The sequence below is a fragment of the Lepus europaeus genome, chromosome X (assembly GCF_033115175.1).
Source record: "Lepus europaeus isolate LE1 chromosome X, mLepTim1.pri, whole genome shotgun sequence".
NCBI lineage: Eukaryota > Metazoa > Chordata > Mammalia > Lagomorpha > Leporidae > Lepus > Lepus europaeus.
In genome coordinates this window covers 100,842,540-100,853,233 of record NC_084850.1, presented here as the reverse complement: position 1 = coordinate 100,853,233, position 10,694 = coordinate 100,842,540, and the positions used below count along the sequence as shown (strand labels likewise).

Below are 10,694 nucleotides of genomic sequence, written 5' to 3'. Positions count from 1 at the left end.
GATGGCCGAAGTGCTTGGGCCCCTGCACCCATGGGGGAGACCTGCAGTTCCTGGCACTCCTGGCTCCTGGCTCAGCCTGGCCCAACCTGGCCATTGCAGCCACTTGGGGAGTGAACTAGCGGATGGAAGACCTCTCTCTTTCTCTCTTACTGTGCCTTTCAAATAAGTTTTATAAAAGACTGGAAAATATATTAGGGTACTTCAAAAAGTTCATGGAAAATAGAATTCAAAGATAGTCACTTTCCATTAAGCTTTTGAAGACTTCATAATTTTTAAAAGAGGTTTATTTTACTTGAAAGAGTGACAGAGAAGGAGAGGCAGGGGAATCTTCCATCTGCTGGTTTACTCCCCAGAGACCCACAACAGCCAGGGCTGGGCAAGGCCCAAAGCCTGGAGTCAGGAGCTCCATCTGGGTCTCCCACATGGGTGGCTGGGGCCCAAGCACTTGAGCCATCACCTGCTGCCTCCCAGGCACGTTAGCAGGGAGCTTGTTCAGAAGCAGAGCAGCTGACTGGAACCAGGCACTCCAGTATGGGATGCAGGTTTCTCAAGGGGCAGCTTAACACAGCGTGCTCAATGCCCAGCCTCCCCTCATATTTTTACAGGAAGAAGAATACCATGGAAGTAGCCTAAGCCATCTGCTTGTGGCTTGCCCTGTGACGTGGGGCAACTCCTTTGCCTCTGCTCAGATTCACAGCCAACCTCAAACAAGAACTCTTAATAATGCTAATGATGAGAGTAAACAGTGCCCCTAACTTCTTCCTTAGGCTTTCACACTGATCCGGAGGTAACAGGATTGAGGAAGGGCCTCAGAGATCACCCATTCAGCCCACATAGTTGACAGCCAGCCAGAAGTCTCTAGGCCACTTCCTCATTGACATAAATAAGGACTTTACCCAGGAGGCCCAGATTGCCTTGGAAGATGCAACAGCTTTTATTGTTGCGGTAATACTGATATATATGCCCCACCTCCACTCAACTCCTTGGTCCTGGCCACTGTGGAACATGGGAGGGAGTGGATGGTAAGGGGACTGGTTGGGATCACCTGGGACCAAAAGTTCAAACAGGGTCAGGATGTTTGACTCCACCCCAGAGATGGGCTGAGCATGGGGCTTTGGTTCAAGATGTCACAATACCTTATCCCAGACCCCAGCTTTGGGGCTCAGCATGGGAGATGGGCCAGTCCCACATTGGGGTTAGGAGTGTCTCTGGGTCCACAGTTTGATGTTGGCCATGGATGTTGTGGTCTTAAGCCCCAGATTTGGGGCTAGATGTGGTGGCTTTGGTTCCCAAGTTTAGGGCTAGGGAAGACTGTGGTTCAGGAACCAGGGGTAATGGGTGTGTGTGTGAGAAAGGAATAGCCTAGTTTGAGACCAAGGCAGGGCTGATATAGATGTCTTATTCTTTTTTTTTTTTTTTGGGGGGGGGGCAAGGGCAGGGCAAGGGACTCTAGATTACTAGTTTGAGGGCTGGGAAAGGGCTCAGGGTCTTGGGTGGGGTTGGGAGTTAATACTCTCCACGTTGGGGCACAGATCCCAGGCCCCTAGGATCCAGCCTCCTGCTCTTGTCCCAGTGCCTCTAGGATGAGCCCCATTGGTGTCCGCTTGAGACCAATGCTCTCGATCTTGTTCTCAATCTTGTTTTTAAGGTTGCGCAGGCGCAGGGAGGCGTGCACCAGGATCACTGTGGGCAGTACCAAGAGGGGTGGGGTCAGTGGGATGAGTCCTCAGCCCACACCAGTTGGGGCCCACAGAAGGGAACTGGTGCCCTGGTAGAGTGATGGAATGGTGAGTGGCCAGGGTAGCTCTGATCATGAAAGTGTGGTGGAATAATTCTCTTTGCAAGGGGGGGGGGCGTGGCCAGGGAGGGCTCTTTGTAACGGGGACCTGGCCAGTGGAAGGCACTTAACACCAGGAGTGATCCCCAAAGAGGTGGCAGTAAGAGGGGTGTTTCCCAAAAGGGGGTGGGGGTGGGGAGTCAAGACAAGAAAGGCACTTTTAAGCCATGCCTCCTGGGTTTCCCAGCCCCCTCAGCCCAGGAACTAGGGCAGGCCAGGCCTGGCGCTTTAAGTACAGGTTGGCCCTTTCCCGCAGTAGTGGAGACTCACGAAGCACTGGCGTGGCGATGCTGAGTAGGAAGGTGTAAGCGCCGCCGGCGAGCCAGAGAACCAGGAGGCTGAAGGCCAGCACCGCGGCCATGCAGGCAGCAGGGTGGTTGCGACGGCAGCGGCGTATGGCTGCACGGGACTCGGCTGCCCACGTCAGTATGCCGAGGGCTGCCACCATTGTCAGAGCGCCAAGGAGCGTGTGTTGCGGGCTCATGTATCTGTGGGGACAAGGGAACTAGTTGCCCGGACCACCATCCACCCGATCCTGAGCCCCAAGACCCTTGGGTCCCCCGTCTCTGGGCCCTCCGATGCAGCAATCCCGCTAGTCTTGTCTCCTACAGGTCCATCCTCCAGGGCTTCCGCTGCCTTCAGACCCCCTGCGGGCCCTCGTTTCCTCCGTGTCATTCCTACCCTACTTTACCACCTTCCTGAAGTCATCCCATCCCGCCAGACCCCTCGGGCTCCCAACACTCACTTCCCTGGTCTTTCCTTCTGACTACCCTGCGGGGGCCCCCCAACCTGCCCATGTCCCCCATTTCTCACCCAGTCCCAGAGAAGCTTCCTCTGGACCCTGGGTCCCCACACTTTTCCCTCTCGTCAGGCCCAGGGTCCTCACAGGACCCCTGCCGGACGCCCCCTCCAGTCTCGCATTTCCCTAGAGATTCCACCCCCCCCCCCAGCACTGCTAGAATCCTCTCCTGGCTTTGGGTTCCCGCCCAAGTCCCTCCTCCAGATCCTCCAGCCTTATCTGGTCTTCCCTCTGGGCCCAAGTTCCCCCCCAGGCACTGGCTCGAGGTGCATTCCGGTCACAGCTAGGCTCCCCCTCCAGGTCCGGATACCACACAGGTCCACCTCCCACAAACCCTTCAACTTCACCGCGTCCCTGGTCCTGCCCTGACTCCTCCCCGCCGTCCCCTACAGACTCTCAACCCCTCTTTCGGAGCCTCCTTGTTTTCAGGTCCGCCTCCCAGCCCACTTCCCCCCTTCAGTTCCTCACTTTTTCCATCCCTCCCGGGTCTTCCCACCAGACCCTCCGTTCTCCACAGGCCTTCCCCGGCCACGATCCATCCCCACCAGGCCCTCTCATAACCAGGTTCCACCTCCTTCAAAAGCCCTCAGACCCTCCATCCCTACCAATTTCGCTCTTCCCGGCCTGGTGGCCCCTTCCCTCTCCCCCTCCCTCACCAGGTTCCCCCTCCCCGTCCTCTAAGGCGTCTCCGACCAACCGGCGCCTCGCTCCCTCCCCTCACCCGGCCACTGCGAGCGTGAAGCCGAAGCACAGAAGATAGTTGGTTTGATAGTAGAGCAGGTTGTTGATGACACGGTGACACCACCGTTGTGGGTCGCATGGATCAGGAACCGCCAGACGCGCCGGCCCCAGAACAAAGTCGTCCAGGGCGCGTAACGGTGGCAGCCGTACCTCCGACATCCTGCCGGTTGCTGGACCAGCCTGAAAGGCCGCCGGACTACAACATCCGTTAGTCCCCGCACGCCGCGAGGCACACTGGGAAATGAAGTCTGGACTGGGCGGGCTTAGTGACCTAGGTGAGCTGCGCAGGCGCCGTTACCCACGTGACGGGAAACGTAAACAACGGCGTATAGTGAGGCAGCAAGGGTTGCCGGGAAATCAAACCTCAGCCACGAGGCGGGACGCTCCCAGCTCTTCAAATTCCTAGCCGTTCCCGGGTGAGGCGCCACGCAGGACAGTTCTGGGCGGCGGCTCAAAGTTTCCAGACAGGCAAAGAAAAGACAGCAGGGACTGTCAGAAGGACCAGGGCGGGATTTTACTTCCTTCCTGTCAGAGTCCAAGAGGGTCACGCCTCTCCTGGAAACTCCATGCCCCACCCTTGAGCACAAGCCATAAATGCCATTAAAGAACCTTTTATTCATATTCATTGCATCAGAGATCATCTCTTTCTGGGAAGCTTTTAAAAATCCCCAGGTTGGATTAGGCTCTGCCCTCTAGGTTTCCCGCAATTCTCCAGGCGGTTCTGGTGCCTCCCCGAGTTCCTGGCCTGGCCCTTTGGGCACACAGTCATCAAGAAATACTTGGGGAAGTGAGCTGTTTTATTTAGACACAGCTCTGCTGAGGGGGGCAGTGGGCACAGGCCCCATTAATGCTTGCTAGCTGGTGGCTTCCACAGCAAACCCCGCCCCCAAGGCTCAGCTCCCACAACCTGCCACGGCAGGTCCCTAACACAGCCCCTAAGGTCCTTAAAAGTCATCATCATCACAAATGTCAAGGTACACGTCGAAAGCCTCTCGGTTGCAGTTTCCATCGGGAGTGAAGACGTATTTGTGGAAGGTCCCATCTACACAGATGGCTGGGGAGGGGGAGAGGTGGTACAAGGTTAGAGACGGCACAGATGCACAGACACACAGTCCAGCCCCCTCAGGTGTCCCATAGCCTAGGGTCTACATCCAGATCTTTGCCAAAGTACCCCTTACCCCTTACTGATGGAGCTGAGTCACACACTATCCCCCTCAGGCTTCCCATGGCCCTAGAATTCTTTGAGGTCCAACCTGCAGGCCTTTTGCCCATGCAGTACCCCCAAACGAGCGGCGGTTCCCACTCACCAATCACAGAGTTGACATTCTTGGAAGTATTCCGACCGAAAGCGCAGATGCAGGCTGACTCAGCAGGCACAGTGAAGCTCGCCAGGCTCCACTGAGAGTCCACGTACTGCCCAATCATGGGCCCCACCTTGCCCACGCGAGCCAGCCTGCAGGCAGTACTGGCTAAGCCCAGGTGTGGTATACAGGCAGGGGGATGGGGGCATGGCGGGTCGGGGGGCAGGTGGGTACTCACGCGGAGCGGCGGTTGAGGCGGGTATCCTTGAGAGCAAAGATATGGACTGTGCCCTTATCGCTGGAAGCGCAGAGGAAGGAGGAGTCATGGCTGAAGTTAATGCTGGAAGACAGACCAGCAGTGATGTCCATGTGTCACATGAGTGGGGTCACCAGCTCACCATGTGTACCCTGTGCTCACCAGTAAAGGGTGGCAGGGTCAGTGCCTCGGCGCAGCTCCACCAGTTTCTCCTTGGACTGTGTGTCAAAAAGGCGAATAAGGGTGCCCTTCTGGGAGGCCGAGGCCACTACGGTACCTGGCTGGTTCAGGGACATGCAGGCCACGTCACTCTGATGGGCATTGATGGTGAATGGAGCGGAGGAGGTGCCAGGCTTGGTGCTTGCCAGGTCCTGGGGTAGGAGGGAGCAGTTGGGACTTGGAGGGGCATGGAGGAGAGGGGCTGAGAGTCAACAGGTGGAGCCAGCCTGCCCACCTACCCGGCCGGTCCCCTCAGCTACTGCACAGCTCACCACAAGTTGTAGACTCCCACACTTGTGTCCTGGGAACACGAGTAGTTGTTTCTCCAGGCTGGGGCAGAGGTCACAGAGCCCTGGTGGGGGGAGGGGGAGATCAAAGGGAAGCAGGGGCTTGGCAGGGCTTCAGAATGGACAGAGCTAGGTTATGGGCCAGACTTCAACCCTCAGGGACTTTAGGTCAGCTGCCATTTCTCCACAAGCAAGGCGAATTATCCCCCCCATGCCACTGTGGATTCCAGGAAGCTGCTGTGAGCTCCTTGGAGGCCCAGGGCTCTCTGACACACCCACCCGTGTCCTCACCAGGTGCTTCTGCTCTGCCATCTGGGGCACCTAGGGGTGGGGCGGGGTCTTGGATGGGGAGAGGGAACTGGCTGAGGACAGAGAGACGGGTAGACTGAGTGTGGGCATCTCTGCAGTGACACTTCCTGCCTCTTTGTTTCTAGCATGTGTGTCTCTTCCTCTCGCTCATTTTTGCTCCATGCGCTGTCTCCTGCCCTTACACCCACACATCTGGGCCCTCTCACCCTTGGGGTTGTCCCGGGTGTCAAACTCAAACAGCTTTCGAGGATTGTCGGGGAAGGAATACACGTAGATGCGGTTCCTCAGCACGATCACAATCCTGGGGGCATCACACAACACAGCGTGGCCACGAGCCGTGAGGGGGAGGGTGTTGGGAGGGCAGGGAAGGACCTCCTACCCTCCACCCCACTCTGCCTCAGGCTCACTTGTCATGGCGCATGCGCACAGCCAGCACGGGCTTAGTGAAGGTGAACTCCAGCACCAGCTTGTCCTTGGAGTCCTTGCCCTCCCGGGCATCGTCCCAGATCAGCACTGCCGGGCAGGTAGGTGGGTGGGTTTGGGAAGCCAAGGTTTATGGTGAGGGGACACAGGGCACACCTCTACTCCCCCACAGAACCTTAACTCCCTTGTTTAACCTTTCACCGAAAACACCTAAGATGAGCCTCCCACAGCATAAATGCTTGTTGACGCCTCAGAGAACCAGGTCTAGAAGCAGAATACTTACTGCCAGCTATGGAAATGGAGCTTTGAAAGGGTTGAGTGTCTGGCAAAGTAGGGACCCATATCCAGGTCTGTAATCTCCCCTCAGCAACTATTTCTGCCTCCAGGGTCCCAGTCCATAGTCCCAGGAGATTTCCATGAGGCCTTCTAGGGCTCAGTGGCTCTCCTACAGTATCTCTTGCCATGTCCCAAGATTTTAAAACCTATTGGTTTGGTGACCTTGGATAAGTCACTTAACCCCACTGGGCCTCAGTTTCCTCTTTGGTAAAAATGGAGATGAATGATACTTCCTGCAACAGAGTTGCTGTGAGGAGTCCATGAGTTCAGACAAGCAAGCCAAGTGCTGGCAACAGGACCAGACTCACAGGAAGTAAACACTACCTAAGGAAGGACATGGCATACAGGAGACAGGTTGTTTTTTTTTTCCTTTTTAATAAAAACAAAACATCCAGCATCTCAAGCTACAAGATCCATGGCTTCCACGCTCTGACATCTCCATGCCTCGGGGCATCTGTGGGAGGCCGGGAATCCGGGGAATCTGGGGCATGGGAGTGACGCGGGCACTTACCTGAGATCTCTGAGAACTTGGGGCTGCTCCCACCGCCCACCAGGGCCAGCAGGTTAGAGCGGTGTAGCATCTCCACCAGGCCCATGCTGCCCACCTGCTCGTGGTCTGGACAGGGACCAGGGTGTCAGTGGAGGTGGCAGCCAACACCCAGCCCTTCTGCCCTTTGCTCCTCCCTCGTCAAAGGCTCACCAAGATGCCCCTTTTCCATCAATGGCTCCACATTGTAGATCCGCACACCTGTCTCCATGGCACAGCAAAAGCAGCCTGGGGGTGGTAGGAATCCGTACTGCCTCAAAGAAGGCCCAGGTGGGAAGCTGGGGGCCCATGACCTACCTGGGACCCTTCACTCCCTCCCTTCTCCCCTCCCACAAGGATACAGGTGGAAGCCTCTCTCACTTTGGTCTTGGTTGAAACGCAAGCTGGTCACTCCTCGAAGTGGCTGCTGACTCATGGTCCAAGATTGTTCCTCTGGTCACAAATGGCATACAGTCGAGAAGTGTCCTGGGGTCTCCCCTCCAAGTCCTCCAAGTCCTGTCCCCAACAGATTTTCTTCCTCCACTCTGCTACCTCTTGGCCCCAGCAGAACTCCCAAGTCGACAACAATGAGGACAGTCCTGAGATCTCTGCTCTAAGCTCCCAACAGCATGGATAGGAACTCTGTCTTCTCACACTGACCTGGAAAACCTCCCCTTCTCCTTACTTGCTGGCTCTCACTAACTCATCAGGAGGTAATGGGGTCGAGGGTGCCCCAGTAATCGTCCCTCCCCACCCGCAGTCAATCTTGGCCCCAATGCGTGACTTGGCCTGGAGTCACTCCCCAGCTTCACAGCTGAACCTAGCACTCAATTTCACCTGTCAACAGAAGAGAATGGTGCTAGGACAAGTCACCTCTTACAGCATCTCCCTGAGATGACTGGTCCAACACCTCCTCCCGTGGTTCTAACTCTACCTGAACACCTTTCTCCCTCACAGGCTTCCCCAAGCCCTTCTCACACCTTTCTAACTTCTTGCATGGATGCCTCCCCATCCCTTTATGCCCTGAAGACCTTACCTCACCATTTCCCTGGCACTCTAAATCCCCCACCGCTGGGGTGTCCTGTTCCTTCATTCTGACTTCCACCCCATCTCCCTAAGATTCCCCTCCTAGACCCCCATTCCCTCCCCAAGACCCTGCCCCAGAGTCCCGGCTGGTCCACTTCTGAACCAGCTCTCTGCTATGGCCCGCCAAAGCAGTAGGAGCCAGTCCAAGTCCTTGGAACCCTGCATCTGCATGGGAGACCAGGAAGAAGCTTCTGGCTTCTGGCTTTGGATCGATGCAGCTCCGGCCATTGCGGCCAATTGGGGAGTGAGCCAGTGGATGGAAGACCTCTCTCTCTCTCTCTCTCTGTCTCTGTCTCTGTCTCTTCTCTCTCTGTGTAATTCTAACTTTCAAATAAATAAATAAATCTTTTTTTTTTTAAAGACCCTTGCCAAAGGCACAGCGCCCAAAACACCTGCCTAGGAAAACACCAACCTGAGACTGCTGCCCAGGACCCAGTCCTTAAGATTCCTGCCCTGGAGCTCCATCCTCCCTTTCAAACCCCATCCCTCTAAGACCTCTGTCCAGGTGCACCCCCTCTCCACCCTCCAAAAGCCCAAACCACCTGGGTCTCCCCCTGTAACATCCTCCACCGGACAGCCTCACTCTCCCAAGCCCCATTGTTTCCACGCCCCTGCCCCCCTCCCATTCCCAATGCCTGCACTATCTCTGGACTCCTGCCAGGGATGCCTCACCCCTTTCAAGACCACCCTTATACTCCTTTCAATACCCCTGGTCTGAAACCCACCATCTACAAAGACCCCTATTCCCAAAGATCCCTCCCCTCCCCTAGACGCCATCCTACCCCGGGATCGTGGTCCAGCTCCCTTCTGCCTTCTCTGTCCTGATCTCCCGCGTCTCTGATTCCCAAGCCCGGTTCTCGGCGCCGCCCGCGGCCCGGCTTCCCTGACCTCCCGGGCCTTGGCGCCCGGCTCCCGTGTTTACATCAGGCCCTACTTCCGGGGGAGGGAGGCTGTGACCGGAAATGATGCACCCTGGTCAGAAAAGAAGCCCGCGGCTCTCTCGCCCGTTTTGCCGGTTTGGGAGCATCGCGAGCAACTGTCTCCTCCTAAGGAAGGCGCGGGAAGTGCAGGGAGGGCGGCTGGGGGTTCAGAGGCGGGGGAAGCTCCTCCAGGGCTGGACAGAAATACCCGAGGAGGGATGAGGTGGGGGAGGGAGGAAGGGAAGGAGAAAGAGAGAAACCCTCTCGCTAAGTGGGAAAGGGCGGAGCATCCAATTCGGTACCCACGGAGAGCTCGATGTGTTAACTTTCTGGACTAACTAGGCTTGGACCTCCGAGGTGCACTAGAGTAGCCGCCCCCAGATTGACGTACAGAGTTCTAGACTTCTAGCGGGGCGGCTCGGGAGTGGGGCCTGCAGACCCGGAAGGCTGAGTGAGACTTGCTCTCTTTGTCTAGCGAAAGACAGGGATGGGATTTTGCGCTCCCCACCCCATCCTTCGCTGTCTTCTTTACAAAAGAAAAAAAAAAGAAAGAAATAGCTCTTTGCTGGTAAAAAGTCTGAATGCTTACTGTGGAAACAAAAGGTGCCAAATTCTGTAGGTACTGGAAGTGTTTAATTCATCATTTGACTTTTTTGAGGTAAGTGCAAATTACATGCAGCTGTAAGAAAAATACAGGAAAATCCTGCACTTCTATTACTATCAGGTATTAACACGGATACACCCACCCATCCTTTACTTTTTTCCCAGTGTTGTTGATGGTTCCTTAATGCATAATTTGACATCTGTTTAATTCATTCTTTGTAACTGGCTCATGGTATCAATGTAGCACTGTTCCCCCTATTGATGTCAGGTCCTGTGTTGTCAACACTTCTGAACACATTTCCTTGTGAAGTTTGGTCCCAGAACCCTCCTGGGCATGACCCCATTGCTCTGCTTCAATCTCCTTCCCCATACTCAGCCTCTGTTTAGCTTAATTCAGTTTCGCTTCTGCCCCTCCCACATCTCTGAGACTGCTCTTAACCAAATCACTGACGAATAATGAGCTTGCAAAACAGCGGGAACTTCTCTACCCTATGCTCTGATCCAGTTTCTTGCTCTCACTTGCTTGGTTTTCTGTTCCATCTCTGGTTATCCTTCCATTTGCATCCAGTTTCCAAATATCATGGTATCTTGAGTATTCCTGTAGTTTTAAAATGTCTCCTAGATCCATGTGGTGGGAACTTAGCCCTCAAATTCATGTTGATGTTACATGTTGAGGAATCTACCTTCAGGACAGGATTAGTCGCTTCAGAAATTAATTGGTTATTTTGGGAATGGCTGTGTCGGGCATACCTGATCTCTTGTTTGGTCTCTGCATGTGATTCCTGTCGCTCCCTGAATGCTGAGCACATGTCAGTGCCATGCTATTGGATTTCCCAGCTTCCAGAACTGTGAACCAAATTTCTATTCTTACAAATGACCTGGTCTCAGGTATTTTGTGATAGCAACAGAAAACAGACTAAGATAGCTATGACTCTGCCCCCTTTACTTTCGGAGCCAATAGTCTCTTCCTAGGTGACTCCATCTTCTTTTTTTTTTTTGGCAGGCAGAGTTAGATAGTGAGAGAGAGAGAGAGAGAGACAGAGAGAAAGGT

The 10,694-nt window shown here is 55.0% G+C and overlaps 2 protein-coding genes across 6 annotated transcripts; both read right to left on the bottom strand.

The window, feature by feature from the left end:
* Nucleotides 1-910: 910 nt before the first annotated feature.
* Nucleotides 911-3,613, bottom strand: PRAF2 (PRA1 domain family member 2). Its single transcript, XM_062184485.1, has 3 exons — nucleotides 3,358-3,613; nucleotides 2,108-2,325; nucleotides 911-1,683 (listed from the first exon to the last, which is right to left on the bottom strand). Exons 1-3 carry the CDS (start codon nucleotides 3,534-3,536, stop codon nucleotides 1,544-1,546), a joined length of 537 nt encoding a protein of 178 aa, XP_062040469.1. The 5' UTR covers nucleotides 3,537-3,613; the 3' UTR covers nucleotides 911-1,543.
* A 71-nt stretch (nucleotides 3,614-3,684) lies between these two features.
* WDR45 (WD repeat domain 45) lies at nucleotides 3,685-9,070 on the bottom strand. Of its 5 annotated transcripts, none has more exons than XM_062184483.1 (11): nucleotides 8,903-9,070; nucleotides 7,416-7,550; nucleotides 7,209-7,305; nucleotides 7,020-7,124; nucleotides 6,157-6,262; nucleotides 5,956-6,050; nucleotides 5,426-5,505; nucleotides 5,097-5,305; nucleotides 4,917-5,018; nucleotides 4,685-4,830; nucleotides 3,685-4,431 (listed from the first exon to the last, which is right to left on the bottom strand). In XM_062184483.1, exons 3-11 carry the CDS (start codon nucleotides 7,264-7,266, stop codon nucleotides 4,322-4,324), a joined length of 1,011 nt encoding a protein of 336 aa, XP_062040467.1. In that variant the 5' UTR covers nucleotides 7,267-7,305; nucleotides 7,416-7,550; nucleotides 8,903-9,070; the 3' UTR covers nucleotides 3,685-4,321. The 5 variants fall into 5 exon arrangements, with proteins under 5 accessions (XP_062040467.1, XP_062040465.1, XP_062040466.1 ...); XM_062184481.1 differs by having other exon boundaries at nucleotides 7,209-7,283; XM_062184482.1 differs by having other exon boundaries at nucleotides 7,209-7,283; nucleotides 7,416-7,541.
* Between the last annotated feature and the right edge of the window lie 1,624 nt (nucleotides 9,071-10,694).

Excerpts from the sequence above, each read along its gene's own strand:
- PRAF2 (XM_062184485.1), bottom strand. The coding sequence starts at position 3,536 with ATGTCGGAGGTACGGCTGCCACCGTTACGCGCCCTGGACGACTTTGTT. Across the intron at positions 2,326-3,357 it reads TTCACGCTCGCAGTGGCCGG|ATACATGAGCCCGCAACACA; the intron begins GTGAGGGGAGGG and ends TTGTCCCCACAG. Across the intron at positions 1,684-2,107 it reads CATCGCCACGCCAGTGCTTC|TGATCCTGGTGCACGCCTCC; the intron begins GTGAGTCTCCAC and ends TACTGCCCACAG.
- WDR45 (XM_062184481.1), bottom strand. The coding sequence starts at position 7,470 with ATGAGTCAGCAGCCACTTCGAGGAGTGACCAGCTTGCGTTTCAACCAA. Across the intron at positions 6,263-7,019 it reads CAAGTTCTCAGAGATCTCAG|TGCTGATCTGGGACGATGCC; the intron begins GTAAGTGCCCGC and ends CCTGCCCGGCAG. Across the intron at positions 5,019-5,096 it reads GACCCTGCCACCCTTTACTG|CATTAACTTCAGCCATGACT; the intron begins GTGAGCACAGGG and ends TCTGTCTTCCAG.